The 23,425-nt window shown below is 50.4% G+C and overlaps 1 protein-coding gene across 2 annotated transcripts in view; it reads left to right on the top strand.

The window, feature by feature from the left end:
• The window catches only part of dve (SATB1_N and homeodomain domain-containing protein dve), an 84,460-nt gene extending 68,668 nt beyond the window's left edge, over positions 1-15,792 (top strand). For both annotated transcript variants that reach the window (XM_065450290.1, XM_065450291.1), the window contains 3 exons: positions 2,933-3,059; positions 4,449-4,554; positions 5,472-15,792. In XM_065450290.1, coding sequence (XP_065306362.1) covers positions 2,933-3,059; positions 4,449-4,554; positions 5,472-7,052 — 1,814 coding nt within the window. In that variant the 3' untranslated portion in view covers positions 7,053-15,792. The remainder of the gene's footprint in view (positions 1-2,932; positions 3,060-4,448; positions 4,555-5,471) is intronic.
• Positions 15,793-23,425: the final 7,633 nt, after the last annotated feature.

Genomic DNA, 23,425 nt, shown 5'->3' with positions numbered 1-23,425 from the left:
TGTATAAATAACCCTTGTATGGTGACAGAGTTTGCCCACCTTAGTTCGGCGTAACAAAACATTAACTTCCTATGTAAAAGCTCAACATGTAACGTCGGCCCACAGGCATCTCTGAAGGTCACAGATCTGTTAATGAAATAGGGAGTCTTTTACACTCGTGGGCATGCTTTCTTCCTGCAACAATATTTAACGGACTCTTTTACTTTCTTTATGTCCTTTGATTTAGCCACTCATGGTGTGCCACTGAGTGTTAACTCTTTCTTTACCAATCCGCCAGAATAGGCATGTCCGTTTACGATTCCTGCGTAAAACTTGTCAAACCAAATCAAACCTATCCAGTCTTTATATAGCATCGCATAAGGCATCACCAGCAAACTAAACTGAGCTTCAGATTGATTCCAACGTGTGCATTGGATGTACATGCAATATCAACAAGGCTGGATTGAAAAGTTAAGAGAAGAAAATCAGACAAGAAAGATAAGAAGGCATGGAGATCCAATGAAGCTATTGTGAAAATGCAATAAACATGTACATATGTAGATGCAGTAGTGTGTGTGTGTGTGTATGTGTGTGTGTGTGTGTGCGTGTGCGTGTGTGTGTGTGTGTGCGCGCGTGTGCGGACGTGTATGTGTGTTACTACATCATTATATTTGCTGAAGGACGCTTGCACAGCTGTCACATAGATATCGACACGTTGGTTCTACTGTTTTAAAATATTTATTAGCCAGGCTTGCCACCTTGCATCCTGTGGGAATTAAATTATATGCAAGTTAGGAGGCCCTATATTCATGCATATTGGCCTCGAGCTCCACCACTGGAAAAGCTGGCGCCACCGTCGGCGTGACGTGCTAGGAGGGATCACGTGGACATAGCGGCCGCGTCGGCTGCTTCGGGCGCGCCGAAGCGAGCTGAAAACGAGCTTAAATTCCCTCGTACGCTGCGGTTTTCATTTAGAGGCGAAATTTTCCCGCTTCGAGTGTCTCCTTTACAACGCTTGAAAGCACTACAATAGGTAATGGCTGCCTTTGAAGGCGCGCGACATGGTAGGCTACTGCTCAGTGTCGCAGGGCCGGACGCACGTAACGGAGGCCGGTGTCAGCCTTATTCGCACGTAGCCGCAGGACGCGAAGCTGTGTGAAGCTTGGCTCGCAAAACATAAAACCGGCAAACAGTCATCGGCTACAACTCGGGTATGCAGCAAGCAAAGACGCGAGGAAGATTTCTGCTACGGCGCCCGGTCTGCGATGTTCTGAAAACGCGCACTGAGACGCTCGCCCGAGTCCGCTGCCCGACTAATGTCATGACGGTTTAGCCTATGAACTTGTCGATACTATAGATACTGGCAAGTTCAGTGGAGTGGAAAGGCAGCGGTAAGAAGCACATTTAAAGAAAGCATGGCATATGGTCATGTTTGTGTTATTAATTAATGCACTGGATTACAAAAAAGGAGCAGCGGGAAATTGCACGCTGAGAACGCCGATAAACATACAGTGCGACGCAACTCGAGAAATAGTATTGAAAGGTCAAGGAATTTAGAAAAAAAAAAAGATTGAATCGTCGCGACGGCACATCACAGTCCCGTAGGCGTCGAAGTCTGTACAATGAAATTATTTTTGAACAGCTCTGATAGCGCCCACGCAACAATGGTTGCTTGTATACTGTCAAATGCTCATATTCTGCGGCCTTAAGCTCATGGCACGGTGCGAAAATGCGCGCGTGGAGTAAGCGAAACAGTGCGCGGACAAGCATGCAGACGCGCAGTCGGTCGCTATGAATCTGCGCGATCGCTGCATTGAGGCTTCATTCTATTACGCTCCATTTAGTTATACAAACACTATAAGAACATATTTCACATAGTTTGCTCTCAGCGTTTACCTACCTTTCACGCAACAAGCCGGTTCGGGAGACTCCATCGCGGCGACCGCGCGCAGTGGCGTTTACTGTACGTATTCGGTAAAGAGATAGCGGCTGTAAACGATTGTGTGCTTTCAGTTTGCCCAACATTATTATTTAGACAGTAAGAAACTTCTCTCGTTTCGAAAGTACTTACAGAAATGTCCGGGAGAGCTCGCGCGCGGTGTTTTCAGTGAGCGCTGACAGCAAAACCTATGAGGAGCGCGCCACGTGATCCCTCATACTACGCCAGCGAGGCGCTTCCGATAGAGGGCGACTCCGTAACTCCTCGCCGCCAATACTGCAGCACTGACTTGTGAAATATACATCGTCCATATAAGCCGTGGCTCACAGTCCTCAGTTTGTGCATTCGTAACTTCACATCTTATAAGTGCATTTTCGGGGCCAGTCTTTGACGCCAGGACATGTCCAAGCTATAGATGGCCGGCATCAATTCAACATCGCTTTGCTTTGCCTTTTACACAGCATTAGTATGGCCGACGAGAAAAGCATTCAGCCCAAAGCATCCAGCCCAATGCATTCAGCTTACAGCATTTAGCTCAAAGCATTCAGCTAAAGCATTCATAGTAGTCATGACTGTTGCGCATTGCAACAAGCAAAGTAAAGCAATATGCGGTATTAGGCAGTGCTCCTTCATATTTCTTGTTTTGAAACAAAACATTTGTTTGACATGTCTTTCGCATTGTGTTTCATGTTGATTTGCCTCCTACCTGCTTGGACCCAAAGGTCTGCACTATGTGATTGATTGATTGATTGATTGATTGATTGATTGATTGATTGATTGATTGATTGATTGGTTGATTGAAACAAAGAAACAAACCCGGGGAAGTAGGCAAAGGGAACATCACTTCACTACATAAATGATGGTGCCCTTCTTTAGGTTCGTGCTCAGAGTGTGAAAGACCGTGCAGGCCCCATCAGAAACTGCGCCCCCCCCCCCGACTCCCCACCCGCACCTCTTGCACGTGCTTGAAGAAAGCGGCTCGATGACCAACGCGTGTGATTGTGGCGCCCGCAGGCGTGGTGCAGATCAAGAACTGGAAGCCCCTGTCCTTCGACCAGATCACCGAGCTGCCGGAGGCCACCGTGGGAGACATGCTCAGCGACCTGGTGCAGGTGGCCACTCTCAGGATACGCCTGTACAGGTGCGTCTTGCGCGGCGGCACGCGCCGTGTCGTGTATGCGTGTGTACACCACGTGGCGAGCTTCGGCGCGTGCGCGGGGAGCGTGTGTACTTAGACGTTCGCTGCACCTGTGGCAGGTAGTGTAGCCATTGATTCGGCTGGTAGTTGTGGGCGCGCCGCGATTATGAAATTGACGCTGTCTTTAGTTGTCCGGTTTTACGGAGCTCAACATTTTCCAGTGTATACCCGCGCACCGGTGGCGCGTTTCAGTGCATGCCTCTTAAGAACTGTGGCAGTTACTGGACGCTTACACGCTTCGCTAATTCCCGAAGACTTTGCAAGGACCCGTGCGTGAACAATTTCACGGTCAGGAGGTATTCGCTGGTACGTCCCGCGACGGAAAGCGACGTAGTTGTGAACCTGTTCTCCGGATGCGAGCTTGGCACGTAGCCACTAGGCTTATGTTGATGATCAAGCATCTACCACACCTTACGGCGCAAGTATGTGTATCTGTACGTAACTGTGGTCAGAGGCATGCTGCTTTGTTTTTAGAGTGCAACGTCCGCAGTGCCCTGCCTACCGTCCGCACCGTTAAGTACAGAAGACGTTCGCGTTCTTAAGCCTTAGTGCATGCGACAGCGGGGCTTTGTACCGCGGTTGCACGGCCGGAGATGCAGCTGCCGCTCACGTGCTATGGGATGTAGTAAAAAAACATATTCTCTCTGTGTCTGTCGTAGATAAGCTTTACGCCTTTGCGTGGCGCTGACCGACGCACGGAACAATGGATGAAAATATAGCGAACACGAAGCTTTTTTTTTATTATTTCATTCTGTCTCACTGGTCATGCTCTTTTCGACGCCCTGGCGCTGGTGGCAAGCTCCTCCAGGGCCCGGAGGAACCTGCTCTGCCAATCGGGGAGCCGAAAGGTCGTGGCTGTATTGCAATTGGCATCTGGTTGCTTTGTTTTGCTCTCGGTTGAAATCCGACCTCTTTTTTTTTTTTGCGAGCAAACCGCCCGCGCTATACTCCCGCGTGAAGTGACTTCGGGAATCCCCCCCCCCCCCCTCACCTTGCCGTGCCCGATCACTGCTGATGCTTGCCTCGCAGGGTCTTAGTAGCTATCGTTTGTCCCGGCGTATGAATGAACGCTTTCTTTGTTGCAGTGTCTCACTCAAGAGTCCGTTTATTTCTTTGCATCCTCGATAGACGAAGGCTCGAGTAGTCTTTTTCAGTTTCGTGTGTTCGCTTATCTACCAGCGCGATCTGTCGTGAAAACGAGCGGGGAGCATGAGAGAGAGAGAGAGCGAGCGAGTGAAAGAGAGAGCGCGCGCGCAGACACGCGCAACACTCTCGGGGGTTCGACCCCCCGCCCGGCGACCACCCAGTGCGGTGTTGTGTTGGTCGTTGCAGCCGGCCCAAGCCCAACGTGGTGAACGACGTGAAGGAGAAGCTCCTTCAGGTGCTGCTGGCTCAGTCGCATTCGCTGCTGCTGAGTTCTGGCTGCCCCATCGACCAGGTACGTACGCACAGGCACACCTTCTGTACTGCGTGCTTCTTACATACGCCTGCACCTTGCTTAGCTTGGAAGTCCTGCTTGCACGAACCTTCCCGAGTGTATCCTTAGCGGTAACGGCGCATGTCCAACTGAACTGGTCGACGGACTATACGTGGATTGTCGGGAAGGCGCGCTGAGCTCATTTTGCTTTTGCGAAAAGAAAAAAAAAAGCCGCAATTTCGCCCGAAAGGTGAAGCATTGATTGCGAGCAAGGTTAGTGGTTCTATCGGCCGTATGAACTGCTGTAAATATTCACTCACTAACTAAAATTACAAGCGTGGAGTCGCGCGGGCAACCGCTAAACGTGAACGCATCTTAACGAATGCGGACACTCGCTGTCAAGACGCTGACATGATGAAGAGCGGCAGCGGCGGCGGCGAGCGAGTTCCCCTTCGCGCTGCCTCTCGCTTTAGCGGGAACCAGGAGCGCGGGTAAATGGCGCACACGAAGCCATCAGCCATGTTGGGTCGCCTAAACATTGCACCCACCGAAGGCCACCTCCAAGGTAGGGCGAACGCCGCCGCGCCATGCGCAGCCACGGCCGGAGTAGGAGGAGAATCGCGCTAACCTGCCCCGCATTATATGCAGAATGCCTGATGATGATCGTTTCTTTGTGCCTAGTCACTCTTCAGTCACTTGCCGTAGAATTGCGCGGTTGCCGTTGATCATCTAAGGCCTAAGAGGCTGTTGAGCCGCAGAAGCCGACGTCGACGTGCGCTTGCTTTGTGCCGTCCGCCAAAAACTGCGCGTACACGCTCATGCGTTGCGCGCGCGCTTGTTTTGAATTACATTTTCTTTTGTTCTCCTCCTCTCCCTGTCGTCTCGCCACGGCATACGACCCCCCCCCTCCCCTCCCTTACTTCCCTTCCTCGGCACAGACGACGCTAGCGGCTCTCAGCAAGGGCAAGGCCGAGTGGGAAATCTCCGAGGACACACGCAAGAAGTTCGACCAGTGGTACCTGCACCAGGTGTTCCAGCACTGTCGCCAGGTGGCGCTTCTGCAGCACCAACTCCAGCAGCAGCACCTTCAGCAACAGCAGAAGCACGCCTCTCCGGTGGTGCCGCCGCCTCCCCGGCTTCTGCAGCTGAGCCTGTCCCAACCGCCTCTCCAGGCGCAGCCCCCGCCGCCTTCTTCCTCTTCTTCCGTCTCGAACGCTGCGCAACCCGTTAGCTTAATCACCACGCCGCCACCAGCCGGAGCACCTCAGGGGACCCAACAGTCGCAGCAACAGCAGCAGCAGACCCAGCACCCGGTGTGTCTTCAACAGTCCCTGAGCGGCGGCGGCTGTTCCGCGTCGCGGACGCGCATCCGCACCTCGTTCGACCCGGAGCTCGAGTTGCCCAAGCTGCACCGTTGGTTCGCGGAGAACCAGCACCCGTCGAGGCTCACCATCCAGCAGTACGTGCGCGAGCTGAATTCGCTGGACTCGCGTCGCGGACGCAAGCCCCTCGACGTGAACAACGTTGTGTACTGGTTCAAGAACGCGCGGGCGGCGCACAAGCGGGCCGAGCTCAAGCTCTCATCCGGCGTCTCCACCGGCGCAACCTCATTGGGTGCTGTGGGCGACGGCGGCCCGGCGTCTTCGACGCTGAGCAACGGCTTCCTGCCTCCGCTGTGGAGCCCCGCCTGGGACTGCGGTATGTACTCTACGCAGGACTCGGATGACGGGTTTCGCCAGCACAGGAACAGCAACGGCTTCTCTTCGTCCGCCTCGGCGCTCGGCGGCGCCGGCGAAGCGGCGACCATGATGATGCACGAGGACTCGTTCGAAGACGACGACGATTCGCCGCCGCCAAGCCCCGAGGCGACGCTAGACTTGTCGGTGCGCGGCCGCAACGGTGTCCTGGTCAAGGAGGAGCCCCGGGACTCGCAAGGGAGCAGCGACATGGAAGAGGACGAAGGCGGCGGGGGCGGCGGAGTGGCGGGCGGCGGCGGCGACGATACTCCCCAGGACAGCGACGACGACGAATCGCGGTGCCAGAGCGGCGCGACGACGGCGTCCTCGGGGGCGACGTCGGGGTGTGCGGCGGCGCGCGTCGATTCCCCGGGCGGGCTCCGCGACGAGCGCCGCAAGCGGAACCGGACCTTCATCGACCCGGTGACCGAAGTGCCGCGCCTCGAGCGCTGGTTCGCGCTCAACACGCACCCTTCGCACGCGCAAATCGTGCGCCACACGGACGAGCTGAACAGTGCGCCGTACAGGAAGCGGTTCCCGCGGCTCGAGCCCCGCAACGTGCAGTTCTGGTTCAAGAACCGCCGGGCCAAGTGCAAGCGGCTCGCCACCGCACAGCCACAGCGGCCTTCCTCCGCGTCGCCCAACCCAAAGTCCGCGGCGACGGGGGGCTCCGGCGGCGGCATCGGTGGTGGCGAGACCGCTGCTTCTTCGGCGAGCGCGGCGAGCTCGCCCCGGGACGCGGGCGTCCGGTCGCCGCTGCCCCAGCAGGCGAGCGGCCAGTGACGCCGCAGGTCGCCGGGCGTGCTCGCCGTCGTGCGGGAGGACTCCTAGTCAGACTGCGGCTGGCCCCGCCCCCTCTACGCCGCGCGCGCAGTAACGCTCACCTGCTTGCTCGCTCTCTCTCTCTCACACACGCTCTGTCTCCCCCTCTCTCTCACGCTCGATCGTTAGAACCAGCGACTACCCGAGGTAGTTATGGGGTGGTGCTTAGGGCCACATGCAATCAAGCCTGTACCGAATGTGAGAAAAGTCGCGCGGGAAGGTCCCGTTGGCCTTACGGTCCACCGTCTGGTATCGCCGCTGCAAGGGTGTGTTCACACTGGAGTCGTCGGTCGCCGTGAACTTGGGCATCGAACTTTATGAATCAGTTTACTCCATGATGGCAAGTTTGGTAGCTGAAGGCGGCTAAAGCAAGAAGCATTTCCTTCAGATTAAATTAGATTTTCCTTAGGGAATAGCAGTTTTAGCACTTGCCATGCACTCTGTCGCTTCTCTTTTCTATACTTCGTAGCTTGTTGCAATGATTTCGGCTTGCCCTGTCGTAATGGCAACAAGTGTTCTCCGGTGGAGCCTTCTGAGATTGGCAGGGCCACACAATCCACTTGTTCTAGCTTTGCTAGCCTTTAATGTTTGCTCATTTCACAGACTTCCTTGAATCATGGAGAGTGATTTAGACTCCCAGAAGCTATTGATACCGACATGCCTTTGCTATGCTTCCACACCTCAGCTGTGAATGCACCCTTATTGTTTCCTTGTTACCTTGTATTAGTTTTTATTTACATTCTGTGTATAATCGTTGTAGTGTACACACAGGCTGGTCATCTAAGTGTGACCGATTGCCCTCACAGCAAGTCTTTTGCCTGCAGCTTGGATTCATTATTTAATGGTGAAATTGTGCGTTTCTCCTTTATTATTGATTTTTTGCCTTCCTCAGCTCTTTGAAGTGGCAAGTGTGGAAAGAATGAAAGAGGGGGCTGAAGCCAACTGAAACCTATTTAGCAGTTAAAGCTTTCATTTGTTGTAACATATATAGCTAATTTCTTACTTGCCTTTTTTGGCACTAAAATCGAGGGGTGAGGTAGAGGGGAGCCTTAAATTTTTAATTTCGGCATTTTAGTAATATTAACATTGCATGCATCTATCATATTTGCCTTCTGAATGTCACCAACATCGATGCCAATTTTACATGGCTCGTATATTGTTTGCAAATAGTGGCAGTCAGCTACCAAGTGCCAAGATTAGCGCACTGACAGTTTGGTTTCCTTTAACCGATACTGGCTCAGAGGACCCTAAGGTAGTATTTTCAACTTAATGGATATTGCTGCTTTGCTTCCTGTGTAATGTGTAATATGCGTACAAAGCTCCTATTTTAAGAGGATATTGTTGCAAATAACTGTAATCATAAGTTTTTAGGGGTGCTTTTAATTTTACCCTTAAAAAACAAGTTTGATTATGTCATTTCGCATTACTTTGTAATGTTCTGCTGCCAGTTTTGTGACTGCATGTTCTAGCTTTAACAACTATGTCATGACGCTCTCACTTTGCCCAGTAATGCTTAAATGATGCACTTGGATATTGCGTAAGTTGCATTAATGTAACAGCCGCGGCACTATACAATCAAAAGCTATCTTACTTTCATTTGTTAGGCGTTTTTCCATCAGCGTCGTATTTCACTGTAACAGCAATAAGCCTTTCCTCCTCTGTGAATTTCTGCAGTGTTTGTCCACTCAGTTCTCCGTTGATGGGAACTCTGTGGTGCAGTCTATGCAACTTGACGAAGGGTCAGAGGAAACATATTGACATTTTGCAATAATTAAAAATGCCCATAGAAAGAAACAGTAACCCTGTTACAGGCCTACAAGCTGCTGTTACTTGTATTCGGCAGTTGCAGCAGCCTCTGTTGAGGTGTCATGCTCCCCTTTTATGACATGACGGTTTTAAGGCTCAAACTTGTCCCACTTTTGTGTTAGAGTTGTGTTTTGCAATTTGGTGAGTTGGTGTGTGTTATTGTAGCTTTCAGTGTTGCCGGCTTCTGCTCACACTACCACCACATCATTTCATGGAAGCAGGAGAGCAAAGAATAGTGTCTTCTGTATCAGGATTTGTGTTATGAGGCCATCTTCTAACCTTCATTTTGTAGCGAGCATTAGGAGCCGAAAGGACTTCTTGTGTCCATATTAGTCTGTCATGTAACTTTTAGTTCAGGTCCTAGTTTGAAGATGTGGCTGCCTAGTGTTTGTTATGGGCCGCATAGTTCACAGGCAAGGAAGTAGTTTAAGCATGTTGCACCTTGAGCATGGCCAACTAGATTTTATGTGGGTTTACGTTTGAGAGAGGGAGAAAGAAATGGACAACATAGTTCGTTGTGGACCGCCTCTTCTTCTGCAAAGAGATGCCCCCTGTTCGATTTTTCAGAGCATGGCTAGTTCCTTCTAGGGGTGTGCAATACAGAAGCAACACTCATTGCAGCCTTAATTTTTTTATCCTCACTTTCAAAATTTTATTTGTGGGCATAGATTTCATTTGTTTTCTTCCATAAATGTTGTCCGTGGAAATCGTGAGGTGTCCCTGCTCACAGAGCTACGACTAACCAATCACTGGCCTTCTTGTGTTCCTCGTAAATCTACTTGTTTCAAGAGCTTTACTTATCCCCGATTGAGCATCTGCATGTATGACTGTTTTCTTTATCAGTTTCCCCATCTGTATTGATTTCCATGTTCAGCACTCCATGCACCCTGAATATCACAAGGCTACAGGTTCCTTCTGTTCATTGGTTTGGGATCTCTCTTCTGTGGTAGTCTGTGTCACTTGCGAGTTTTTTTTACCTGTCCCTACACATAGTATTGCAGTTTACGGTGTACCGAAACAATGGAGACCTGGGCGCAAGCAGTTGCGCTGGTGGCGTCATCTTGCGGCAGTTCGTTGAACCAAAGTGTGCCAGAAACGTTCTTTGTTTCATTTTTCCACGCCGTTCTCGTCGAAGGAAACAAAACGAAACTTTACATTCCCTACTATGCGGCTGCTGACGCTTCTACGGAAGATGCTGTGTAGCGCATAACCCTTTATTGCGATAATAGTTTTGGGCACTCGGGTTCAACGCATCGTCACCGCCACCTGCTGCTGCTCTCGCCTGCGGCTCCTGTATCCCGTAAATGGCAATACACATGCGCAGTAGGGTTCGAACACTATAGTGTGCGTTGGTGATTCCTGGAAGAAGCCTCTGTTCTTCAGTGGGCTAAGCTGGTGGCACCTGGTGGTGCCAATCCTTTCCTGTGCCCGTGGTCTCCGAGTCTTTATGTCTGTAGTACTTCATGCCAGCGGGTTCTTCTTCCTCAGGTCGCCCTGGCCAAACGTTCGTTTGCTTATACTCTCGTTCTACACTATTGATGTGTGCGTATTTGTTGGTGTGACAGGTTCGGAATCCGCTTGCCTGTTGCGAGTTCTGTTCCCCTTTATGTCCGCTCAGGCGACTGTTTTCGTAGGCTTTCCGAGTACTCATTAACTTGTCTAACCGTGTCTTCAGTTTCTTGGCGTTCGGTTTGTGTTATCCATGTTGCAGCGTCTTTCAACTGGCGTTGTGGGTTCATTCGGAAGTCGGCAATATACACGTGCGCTGCCTTTCCGGGACGATATTTACGACGGAAAGAGCAGTTTTCGCGCTTGCTGAAGTCCTTCGACTTCCGCGCACAAATCGGTCGCTTCTTTTTCGATTATCGATCGCGATACCAAAGGCTTGATTTAGGCAGCGTCACCGATATGAGAAGTTGTGCTTGGAATTCACTGTATCGCCTCGTTTTTTTTTTTTTAATTTTAGCTGCGGCGCGTATATTCTACAGAATGTTGAACGAGCTCGCTTGTTACTGTCATAGATAGCTGCTTGCTCACATATGTATAGGTAGCAAAATGTGCATGTAGTGCAAGTAAAAGCAGGGATATGTAAACGAATTCCCCATATCTCCGCCCTTTCAAGATTGTTTAGCAAAATCCTTTGCAGTTTTCTTTCACCTAATATGTTTGCCGATTTGGAGCTGCGGCTTATACAAAGGCATCTTCATATGTCTATATAACAGGGCGTTCTCACACTCTGCGCCAAAGATCCTGTTTTCGAGTTTTATATATTATATATATTTTTTTCGTCACACTACACAGCTCAGACTCTGAAGTTTAACCACATCTATCACTTTCCGCCATGTGAAAGTAAAAAAATTGGCGTCCACCCGAGCGTGGCAGGAATCCACGTAAATAACCACGTTCGGCTTTTTCAGAGAACAAGCTTGGCGGTTGAATAAATGTTGATTAAATCAATAAAATAAACATATAAATGGTCCCGGGGGCGGAAACCGGGGCGAACACCTTTTCGAGGCGGTCGCTCTACCGTCTTGAGATAACCAGGAGGCTATAGCCGATCGCAGGGCGAAGCCGGATTCATCGGCAACCCGCAGCACGGGGACACTGAATGTGGCAAGTATCCCGATATGCAGAAAAGTGCGCGTGGTCCAGGCGAGAAAAAAAATTTTGAAGGACGCTTAAACTTCGCCTTTAAGAGGGGAACCCGCCAGCGTTCAAGGACCCCTTACTGCTTTTCATGCTTTCCGGCAACTGCAGCTTATGTAACCGTAATGTGCACAGGAAAACGCTGGCTGCAAACGCTATGCACGAAGGCGAGCTTTCTGGTAGAAACGCGGCCTCTTGCGTGGGTCGATCTCCCGTTATTGTTTCGCACTTTTAGTATTTCACTCAGAGAAGAGCTAACATAAAGGACATGTGCTGTCGGTGTTTTATTTTTTCCATTACATTTGTTTATGGGCTGCCGTTCTCGAAATTCCAAGGAATAACTCTGTAAAGCATGAAAGACAAGGTGTGAGCAACTTTGGTGGTAGAGAAGCGGTTGGGTATGCGTGGTTCGAAATTTGGATTAGGAATTATTTTTGCCGAGGCGACGCTGGACGCCGACGCGGGACGTCGGCGCTGGATTTTGCGCAACGCGGGCCGTTAAAGAGACTAGCCAACGCACTATGCTGGTCAGCCCTAAGCTAAAAGCTTTTTTGGGTAGTGTATGTGAACACCGCTTTGGTTCCATCACGTGTCAGGCCTCTCGGATGCGGTAACCAGCTTGCGACCAAGCACCTATCGTAGAATGCGACTGGGTTAGCGTCCGCATGAAGCTGTTTCCCTTCACGCTACGTAGATAAAGCAGAAGCGTTTCATTGCCACCAGCAAACGTGGGGCTTAACAAACTTCCCAAAGCTGGAGGAGGGACACCGTGGTTAGGGTCTCCGAGTTCGTGCTCCGAGTAGCAGGGCGTGAACTTGTGAACCGTCATGGCACGCTTATGGAGCGTTCTGCACAACTACGCGTCTCGAAATGTCGTTCATCGTCTGCAGACAATCAGCGGACGATTAATATTACGCCTAAAGTAGAAACTCGGACTCGGATTTGTAGAGGGTCACTTAGACCCATTACGTTACATTTTTAACCCTTGACTATGGTAGGTCCCTAGGTTACGACGAAAAAATAAAATCTTGTGAGACGAAACAGCCCCGTAATTTGTTCCTACACAATTTGTACGTATGGGCAAGCTAATCAATTCATAAGAATTGGGGGGGGGTCAGCAAAGGCAGCTTCCCATTCGATCACAAACTCTGGTGTATGAGCAGCCCCCACCCACAGGGCCTGCCGGCGGCTAGTGCCGTCGCGTAGTGGCGGCTTCAGAAACTTTTGGCGAAGCGTGTGCCAGTGTGGTAATCGCTGGATTGAAACCACCGACTCCGATTTTCTCGGAACAGCGTTTCCGCAAGCTTTTTGCTACAGCGCCCGTAGCGATTTCGAATTGGCTCCCAATGTATAGGAAAGTGAGTTTCCTGTCCTACGACACTGTTGTGTTGTATTCTTCATCGCTTTTTTTTTTTGACGAAGGGCAGAGTGCATTCTCATATCGGTGACGTCATCGGCGTTCGGTCATTGCTTCCTCTCCGCCGTGTACATTTTACCGGCCCGAAGCTCGCCCGTGCTACCTAAGGGACTAATGCCTTATTATGCCGCTTGACACGGCCGCAAGCGCAATAACGTACTGCGTGTGTGTACATACACTTCGTCTGTAGTAGTCCTTGCACCTTTCGTTAGAGAAGTACGTGCGTTGCATGCTTTATACCGTGCCCGTGTTTCTCATGTTGATGGGCGTTTTTGATTCTCGCGCGTTCTTACTATTTTAGCGCCTGTCGTATAGTTCCTCGGGAATAGGGTTAGATGACGGTTAGATACGGCAGGGCGAGTCCCAGTGTTTCATTTGCGTGGGCGAGGTTTCTGACGTCACCGAAGTTAATACGTAGAAGGCTGCGCGAAGCGCGAGCCTCTTTTAGACGCTCGTGGCTTGCCGCCGCTCAATAGCAGAATGGTCGCCCGTTCGACTCCCGTTAATGGGGCGTTGCGACCGGGCTCAGACGTAGCAGAAGCGCAGGAAAGCCCACGTTTTAAGATTGCGTTTCGCATTGTAGAGTACCTAGGAAGTGAAAAAAGTCGCGCTGGCGTCCGTTCTTGGCCTTTGTGAATGTTCCGAACACCGCCGACTGATCCATACGCTGGGACTCGCCGCTTTTTTTTTTTTTTTTTCGTGAAGGATGTGATCGAAGTACGATGATGAATGCACTGTCCCGGTGATGTGTTTTACATTGTTTATTTTTTGCTGGTCACTGCATTGCTGGCTGTTTGTGATTGTGGAGCTGGGAGAGAGAGGGAGTTTCTTTTGTGTGTGCGTGTGTGCGCGTCCCAGTGTGACCGTTGACTTTATTTTTGTGCACGCCTGCGATCAAATGAGCAGGATGGCAGCCAGCGTGTTTTAGCTGCGTCCTGTCGCACTGCTCTAATACCGGTGACTTCGTAATTTGTTTTGTACATACACTCGCATTGTATTCCTTATTTACGCGTTTCGGTGTTACGAGGAGGAAAAAAAAAAGCTGGTGCAGAGCTGAAGAGAGAGAGAGAGAGAGAAGCGGAGAAAAAGAGGGAGAGAGAGCAATACATCACCTCGAGTGCGTAGCAAGCTGTTTGACTGATGTAAATACATTGTGCGTTGGCGGCAGTGGAGGACATAACGGACTCAACGGACACACATACAGACACTCATGTCAATATAACAAAGCACACGTAGTCGCCTCATTGGCCGAAAACAAAGCGAGCCTAATGACTAAAAGCAATAACTCTATAGAAGGGCAAGGTGTATAGAACCGTAATAACGCGTACCGCGAGGTGGCGCCACTCGTTATTTTTTATTCACGACCTCTCTGTGCTCGTGTGTGTATCGTCGCGACGCTAAAGCCACCGCGTGCAAGCGGGAAAGCCGCCTTAAAGGGGCCCCCTGTCGCCGAATTCGTGGTGACGCGTGGGAATGGTGAGGCTTCAGCGACTGAGACACCAAAAAGACCGCCGCTGGATCAGGTGAAAGTTGTTATGTGAGTTCATTCGTTGAAACAGCATGGATTACTAGTGGGGAATGGGAAAGAGGAACTGAATCCTCCTCATTATCATTATTATATTTAAGGTTAAGCGCCGGAAAGTCGGCACCTCCACGTCATCGGGTCATCACGGATTTCAGCTAGCTGTTACTCGGCCCGTTTTTACGCAGGAAAAGCGCTCTTAGCTGCGTCTTTGGTTTCTTTAGATTGCAATGTAGTCCTCCTTTACAGGTGAGCAATTTAACTAGACCCGAGTAGCGGCTCTCAAAATTCGATGACGTGAAGGCTAAGCTAGTGGTGCAGGAATTTCATGGCGGCGTCACCACCCGTGTTTAGTGTTCGCGTCCTTTCTTTTTTTCTCTCTCTTGTTTTTTTTTGTTGCTTACTGTAAGCTTGCTCTCGCGGTCAGCGCGGCCGCTTTGCTACTACAGAAGCGTATTTTACCAATACGGCGCAACATCATTGTTCTTTACGGGGGGCCCCCTTTAAGCTTGGCTATAGCGCTGCTGCCGTGACCGATTTCGGGTCGCCTTCCGTGCGACGGTCTGCTGGATTCGCTGGCTCGGTCTGTCGCGATTCTCGAGACCACTTGACATTTGTTCGCTTGGATGGTTCGCAGCTTGGCGTGACAATCCAGCGCGCGTGTGACGGAAGACGGGAGAACACAGAGGCGGCGTGAGAGTCGGCGTTAGTGCCGTGTGTTTGTCAGCTTTTACGACTGGCGCCGATAGTCGTTGCTGTGTCCTTGTAAGCGTTTACGGCTACCGCTGGCAGTCAGCATTTTAGTCCCGTCTTCGCCAGCTCTAGCAACGTCTCGGTGTTCTTCAGTCTTCCTCCCAGTCTCGGACGCTATTGGCTGGCACAGCCTTGACGCCAGCGAAACGCGCGTGAAGAGACGAACCGTCAACTACTATACATCCTGCTTTGGGGGAGAGGGCGGCTGTCCTGGCGGTTCGGTTAAGGCGAAGCTTACGCACGAAGATGGCAGTTCAAGTGCTCCTCGTATTGCCATCTCCGGTTACGGCCGCAGTAGCTGCGAACGCGGTTTGTGTCATATACGTGATCCCGCTTGTTACGCGTGTTCGTGGCGAGCGCGCGAGTTTATCATTACTACTTTTTTTTTTCTCTTTTTCTGCTGGACACAATACCGGTGCTGGTGCGGCCTGTTCGCTTCGCGGGCCACCTCTGAGACAGTTTGCCGTCGTAAACACTTTTTCCTTTTTCGACGCGGGCACATTGTGTGGACTTTGAGATGCGCGCGTTGCGTCGCCAAAGAAGTGCACTGCCTCGGAGTCAGCGTTGAGCCGGGCGATGCCGGTGTCTCGGTTTACTTGTTATGCGGGTTTTGTTTCTCGCGTTTGTGTGATGATCGCTGTGCGGAGACCAGATGGTGAGGGGCTCCAATGCGCGGCTTCGCTTCTTTTGCAAGAAATGGAGTGGAGGAGGGGGGGGGGGGGGATGGACAGAGGATGGACAGAATGGCCATTGCTGAGACACTCGGGTAAACAGATTCGAACCGCCGCTTCTGGTTATTCAGATTTTTTGTTGTTATTCGAGAATAGATTCGGTGATATTGAAAGGGAAAGCTGCCAGATTTGGTTATCCTACAAATGTATTATGCGCTGCTATAACCGCTCTTCTCATCTGTTGTGATGGTACGTAGGTTAATAAATTTTGCACCCGAGTTCTGTGGATAGTTGGCAAAAAGAAAGAAATACGCACGCTATTGCTGCGTGAAAGTCCTAAACTGTAAAATAAGTTGTCAGTCAGCCGCTCGTCGCCATGTTGGCGTTTGGATGAGTTCTAATGCGTTATTGAACGAACTTTAGGTACTTTTTTTTTTTCCACAGGAAGTGTCCAGGCCTCATAACACACTGCTGATCGTTCGGCTGTCTTATTCACATTTTCAGCTTTGATCTTGTCTTACTATTGTACTGTATCCATAAAAGAAAAAAGAAACGGGTAGTGATACAATGCCGCGATTGCCGGCAGAAAAAATGCTTTGGGGCTAATAGAGTGTCTCAGCATAACTGATGCTTGATCTACCAGCATAGAAGGTAGTAGTGCATTTTCGACTCTCCCATCTGGTCGCCGTTGTCATTAACGTTCCTCGCTCAGTGCATTATCATGTTTTATTCTCTTTTAAACTACGAGTCGCCTGTGGAGAGGACTTTTCGTGTAAAGCGGCCGTGTTTTAAAGCCGTGGAAGTGCAGTAAGTAGCGTCGCGCGCAGCCTCACTTGTCTCCCGTATGCGTCTACTACACGGGTACCAAGCAAACTGGGGAGACGGTGTGGCCTCCAATAACTATAGTAATAATTATTATATAGTAATAACAGTAACAATAACGACGATGCAGAGGGAGCAGTGGAGGAAGAGTGGCTTCCTCGGTGGTCCGAGGGAGCGGGTTGCCCTCTTCAGTTGTGATACACGTTGCGCCCGCTAGGTGGCGCCGCCCCAGCTCAAGGGCCCGCCCCATCTCCCCTTCTTCCTGTCTGACCTGGGCCGGCGCGACACCCATCCAAAGACAGAGGCGGCGATGGCCGCCACGTTGGGCCTAGCTCACAGCACCTTTCGCTTTATATACATAGAGAAGAGAAAGAGACGACAAGAGTTATACTCAAAGTTCTTGGGCCCTCCGTCTCTGGCGTTTGTTTCCTTCTCTTTTTTTTTTCTCTCGGGGCATTCACACAGCCGGGGGGAGGGCCAGGGAGAGGAGGGACCGCAGGGAAAGGGCTTAGAAGCCCGTTTGTTCCGAGGTACGTGCAAGGAAGGGAGCCCACCTTTCGCAGATGTTGGTCGGGCATCTCTCTGCCGAGTCTTTTTACTTTGACCTGTTTTTTTGTTCGCGGTTACTAATAAAACCGAATGTTCTTGAATGGCCCGTTGTCGTGTGTGTCCTCGGCGAAAGCGGAAGAACTCTGACCGAGTGACGGGTGAGTACCTTGTACGAGAGCTGGAAGTTGTGCTTGGCGTAGATGAAACGCTTGCAGAGGACGACCTTCCAACGAAGGGCTCTACCCAGCAGCGGTCTGTGTACGTATTTCTTCCCTTATGGCGGCTGAAGGGGCTGAAAATAGGTGCTGTCGGAATTCGGGTCTACGAAACGCACCCGGATGCGCAAGCGGTTGCGCACAGAAACACGGGAGACATTAGAAGTTCGATCATTGAACATGTATATTTTTTAATGATCCACTGAGAACAGATACCAACCGTAACTGCTGTGTAATGCGTCTGGTTGGATGTGCACGTGCTAGAAAAACGGAGCAGTCTATGCTATCATACAAAATTTAGCTCGTACAATTTCACATGGAAGGTTTTTCGCGGAAACCGAGAACCGTAACAGAGAGAAATGTGGAATTGTTTGTCATTGATAGTATACAACCTTATTGAAAACCGGCCCAGTTAGCGAAAATTGTGAACTCCAGACACTGCGTAAGCAGACCCGTGGTTGCGATCGGCTAGGGGGAGGGGGGGGGGTTCAGAGACCTTCGAAACTCTCCTGCTTTCCCGAGATGAATCGCTTCAGCTTTGTGAAGTTGACAGTACGATCCACTAGCAACGCCCAGTCAGTAACGAGGCCCGATATAGGCTGTCACGCGCAAATAAAGGAGCTCACTTAGAGGCAACAGCAACCGCCGCACTCCTCGGAAGCGGTAACGGCCGCAAAGGCGAGTCCTCTGACCCTGTCGAGTTTACCGTCATGGAGAGCCCACTAATTAATGGAAGGGGCCAACGTAGAGGACTTCCGTGGGAACTGCGTCGAATTCAGGTTCCCAAATGACCACGTGGTTGCCTCGTATGCGGGGGCGATCGCGCAACATTGGAGGCGGAGTCCCACGAAACGGTGCGACGTCACCGGTGGGATTTTGCGAACGATTCGACGATTACGATTGCCCGAGACGCAAGTCGTCGGATTCCCTAGTCTAGTCGCCTAGGGAAGACAGTTTTTAAAAGCGGACTTTTTCGCCTGCTCTGGTGTGCTCTCCCCAAAAGGTGGTCTGCCCTGGCATGTACCTAATGCTACGAGAACGATGTACTGCGCTCCGTATACCGGCCACTACGAGTATCCCTTGTTCTCTAAATTGCATCTCCTATGTAACTAAACTCTCGTTCCGTTTCTCCATCCTCGACCTCGTAACGTCGCTAAAGAAGCAACCCTCGCCAAGAAGGCTTGGACGACGGCGTGGGCATGCTAAGCCTCCGTGTGACGCCCATGTAGCGTAGGCCAGCTACCCGTTACAGACTCGGGCGGCGTAGCCGAGAGGGCAATCCTCGGTTGACGCCAGACTACGAGGTTACGACCCCGAGTCTTACAGGGTGCAGTTCTGGGCATCGGCGAATTCCGCCATAAAGCCAAATTCAGTAATGGCGTTTTGAGCCACTCTGAGGGGCCGTAGCCGTCTGTGTCAATTCAAGCTGATAGGATCGCGGCTTTGACAGCGTTACGAAATTCGTTGATGTCCGAAATAGCACCCCTGCGCAACACAGTTCTCATGGACACGATGCAGTAAAACTAGCTAAAAAAAAGTTGATAAAAGCGCGCATCAACTTGACTCTTACGAACCGTTAAGAACCAGGAGAATGTAGAGACATCTGCTTTCCTGTACGATAAACGCGTAACGGCCGTGAAGGAGGAGGGAGAATAGAATGCGTGGAAGAATGGGACAGTGCGGGCGCAGGAGAGGGGTTATGACGGGATTGGGGGAGAGGGCTTACAATTGATCATACCCTGTCGTGAAAACGTTGCCTCTTGTGTTTGTTTTGGGAAGCGGTACCGGCACGAAGGTATACTCGGCATCTCTCTGTGGTCCGTGGTTGTATCGCCAGAACGACTCGAGTGAAGCTCCAGGGAAATTCTCGAGGCAGGACGGATAAGCGCCTCGGTAAATTCGTGCATTAGTGTTCCCTCAGTACATCTCGGAGGGAGGAAATTAGCCCAGTTGACGAGTTGGTTTTTTATTGTACAACCTTCTACGTGCGCGCACAGCAGACGTTTGCGGATTAAGCTTGAATAAAATCGGTTGCAAGTGAGCCGTCTGTGTTCTTTTCATCGGCAATTCAGCGCTCTTCTACAAAAGCCCCAGACGTCACAGGTGGCGGCATGGTGCACTCTTTCAAAGAGCTCGCTCAGAATAGAAAATAAAAAGCGCGAACAGTGCCGAGTAAGTCTTCCGGGGAGCAGCAACAAGTATACGTGCAATAGGGCGAACGTAACGAATTGCTCCCTTCCGAACACAGAAGTGAGGTATGTGCTCAGTGCGTCTAGCGACCCGGTAAACCTGGTAAAGTCGGGGAAATTCTGAGCGCATGGAAAATTTATGGAGTTTTTACAGGGCATCTATCATTTTAGTGAATGCAGTAGTGGAAATTGACCGATTTAAGCTGCCCAAGTTGCAAATTCATGTAGCTTTGCTTCCTACATAGTTGTTAGGCTCTTTGCAGTAGTGCTGGTCAACTTTCTTGCACAATAATTGTTTTCAATCACCGTGGTAAAGGAATCGATTCGAAAGTAAATGCACCCGCCGTGGTTGCTCAGTGGCTATGGTGCTGGGTTGCTAAAGCCCGAGGTCGCGGGATCGAATCCCGGCCACGGCGGCCGCATTTCGGTGGGGGCGAAATGCGAAAACACCCCTGTGCTTAGATTTAGGCGCACGTTAAAGAACCCCAGGTGGTCGAAATTTCCGGAGTCGTCCACTACGGCGTGCCTCATAATCAGGAAGTGGTTTTGGCACGTAAAACCCCATAATTTTTTTTTTTCGAAAGTAAATGCAGCTATGGCTCGGCGAGCGCAGGCTTAGTACTTTCATGCACCTTCAAGACAGCGCGACCTTCCACCGCAGGACAGTTGTTTATACGCATGACTCGATCTTGCCGTACGTGAAGCATCTTGTATATCGCAGTGAAAAATTTGGCAGCGGCAGGGGCGAAGCTGGTACGTATGGGTGCACGCCGACGTCGAACCGAAGGCTTTAGTTCGCCGCGTAGCAGTTTTTAGAGCGGAGGTGTTAGCCTTAGTTGGCCGGGATTTTTTGGAGCGGCGTCATCACACACATATTAACGTTTTCAAACTAACAGTCAGAACAAACCAAGTGACAACCACGCCAAATAACAAAGTGTCTCGAAAAGATACTAGACGGGTAAGGTGTAAGGATCTATGCGTCAGCCATCGCGTACATATGCGGTGCTGTGGATTGCGCTTTCGCTCGTGTTCAGTAATAAAAATTAGCTGAAAGTTGGCGGCTTGTGTTTGCATGTCTTCGTGGTTCCTGCCTCCATGATACTCGCGTTCGTGGTTCTTGCAGACTAAGAGGAGTATTTTATCACTTGTATGGAGCTCGGTGTCTTCCAAATACTTCAAAGATACGCACCTACTCTGTCCTTCCGAGTATCTCGTGCTCATTTTTCCATACAGGTATCCGTATGATATATAAAAGATCATTCCAGATGATGCCCACTGCCGAGATGCTGACTTCGAAAAAGCAGTCTTTTACGAGCTGGTAAAGATTTCTAATAGCACTTCGCTTTTGTTTTTTAATTTGATAAGCTAAACCTAGGAAACTCTTTCCAAGTGACTAATTACATTTGCGAGCATTAAGTACTCAAAAGCTGAACACAGTTCAGTATCTCGTGCTCGGTTACGGTAAATTGCTGTGATGTACTCAACCTTGGTATGATAGGAAAGTTGATGGGAAGAAAGCGCCTACTACAACGAGAGTGTGTCGTTCAGTGTACCATCGGCCAAAAAAAAAAAAAAAATCTGCCACCGTGGACGGGTTTTGCGTTGTCAAAATGGGTAGCCGGCCCATGCCGTCGTCCGACTTATCCACGCTAAGGACTATTTTGAAGGGAGGAACATCTGTCAACTTAAAGAAGACGGTGCGTTCCTCAGCCGGAAGGTGAGAATGAGAGGGCGAAAAGTGCCTACAGGTGAGATAAATGCGGTATAGCGGCTGGCACTTTCTGAAAGGGGAACTTGCCAGTATCCCCGCACGAGATCTCGAGTCGAAATGTATTTAGCAGCGCTGACTCTTTCAATTCGTTCCTCAATGTTGGTTATCGGGTACGATCCGTTGTGATGGCGTTTAACTTCCTGTAGTCAACACACGGACGAGGGTGCTTATTGGGGGTTTCCACAAGTACTAGCCGTGACCATAACTCTAGCATGTGCTGTATCTCTGCCTCCATAATTTGTCTCTGTCGTGAAGACACTCTGTAAGGCTTTGATCTTACGGGTTCGGTTGATGTCAGCTCCATTTCATGCGTTATTAGTTCGGTTCTACCTGGCCGATTGCTGAATCAATCGAGATAATCCCCTAGCAGTCCTTTCAGCTCATCTAGCTGCTCGGGTTTAAGAGCGTCCGTGCTTACCGAGTGTTTTACAATTTCTTCCAGGCTGAGTTCAGAGTTGGAGGTCCCCTTACACTCAGTGAACTCGGTATTAATGTAATCCGGCTCTTTGATGGTAAAGTTAACGACCGCACTCGGCTCCACGTACGGCTTCATCAAATTGCAGTGGTATATTGTCGTCGCCTTCTTCCTGTGACCGGGCACTTTCAGAGCATAGTATCTGAAAGTTTGCGCAACACTTCAATGGGTTCGTCCCAGTGAACTTCAAGCTTGTTCTTGAAGGTCTGAGGATCATTACCTGGTGCCCAGCGTTAAACGTTCGAAGCCTCGCATTCCTGTCTTAATAAAGCTTGGCGTTATTTCCTGTCATGCCCATGTTCCTTTCGACTAGTTCTTTTGTTGCACTTAGCCGTTCCAGTAGATTTAGCACGTATTCAACCACTGTTGGACTCTCTCCTCTTTCCTCCCTCATCTCTCTCAACATTCTCAGTTGGCAACGGAGTGTCCTCCCATACACCAGTTCTGCTGGCGAGAACCTTGTAGTCTCATGAGGAACCGTTCGCAATGCAAACAAAGTAGCCGGAAGATAATTCTCCCGGTCCTCGTGCTCGTAACAGAGTGCCCGCAAAACTCGCTTAAGCACTGAATGCCACCTCTCTACACTTCTACTGAGGGTTAAAGACGGAACTGTGTGTCAAGTTTACCCCGTATTTTTGTAGGAATGTGGACTTCAGTGAGCTGGTGAATACTGACCTTTTATCCGCATGGATTTCTGCTGGAAACCCGACTCGGGCTAGCACTGTCAAAAGCGCGTGTACTACTTCGGTGGAGCCGAGTTCTTTCAGAGGGATTGCCTCCGGAAACTGTAGCCAGACACAGCTTGGTAAACAGGTACCTGTAACCCGACTTTGTTTTTGGTAGAGGCCCTACCGTGTCTATCACAAGTCGTCTGAAAGGTTCTGTTATTAAGGGCACTACCGTCAGTGGAGCTTTCCATGTTTCTCATTGTTTACCCGAGCGCTGGCAGGCGTCGCATGATCTCGCAATGTTTTCTACGTCTTGAAACAGCCAGGCTAGTAGTATTCCATAAGCATTCTTTCCTTAGATTTGTTTATGCCTAGGTGGCTAGACCACGCGGCCATTTCCATGACAGAGACCCAAAACGTCTTCGCTTTACTTTGTAGGTACGACTAACTGATCCAGAAACCTGTTCTTTAGGTCTCTGTAATGTCGATATAACAAGCCTCGACCATTTCTCTTGCATCGTCAAGTTGCGCCTAGCAATGCCTTCTCTAGCTGTTACATGTAATTTAGCTTGGCTGACGTCATTCTTTTGCTCGGATGCCAGTAACTCTCTGTCCACACGTAAGAGCCGATCAAAGTTCTTTGAGGCGGGTAACAGTAACGATCATGTCTTGTTTGCGAGTGCGCGAGCTGGCTCCCCCTGCAGGCATGAACTTTGACACATGCCTTGTGACATACTCACGTTGAGCAGGTCAGCTGGCAGGATTTCCTCAGCCGCTTTTTCATCCCTAGAGCATAGCTCGGTTTCTGTTGCCGAGGCTACCTCTTTTGC

Source organism: Dermacentor albipictus, chromosome 3, assembly GCF_038994185.2.
Source record: "Dermacentor albipictus isolate Rhodes 1998 colony chromosome 3, USDA_Dalb.pri_finalv2, whole genome shotgun sequence".
NCBI lineage: Eukaryota > Metazoa > Arthropoda > Arachnida > Ixodida > Ixodidae > Dermacentor > Dermacentor albipictus.
Note: the sequence above shows the minus strand (reverse complement) of the source record. Positions and strands in the feature narration are given on the sequence as shown.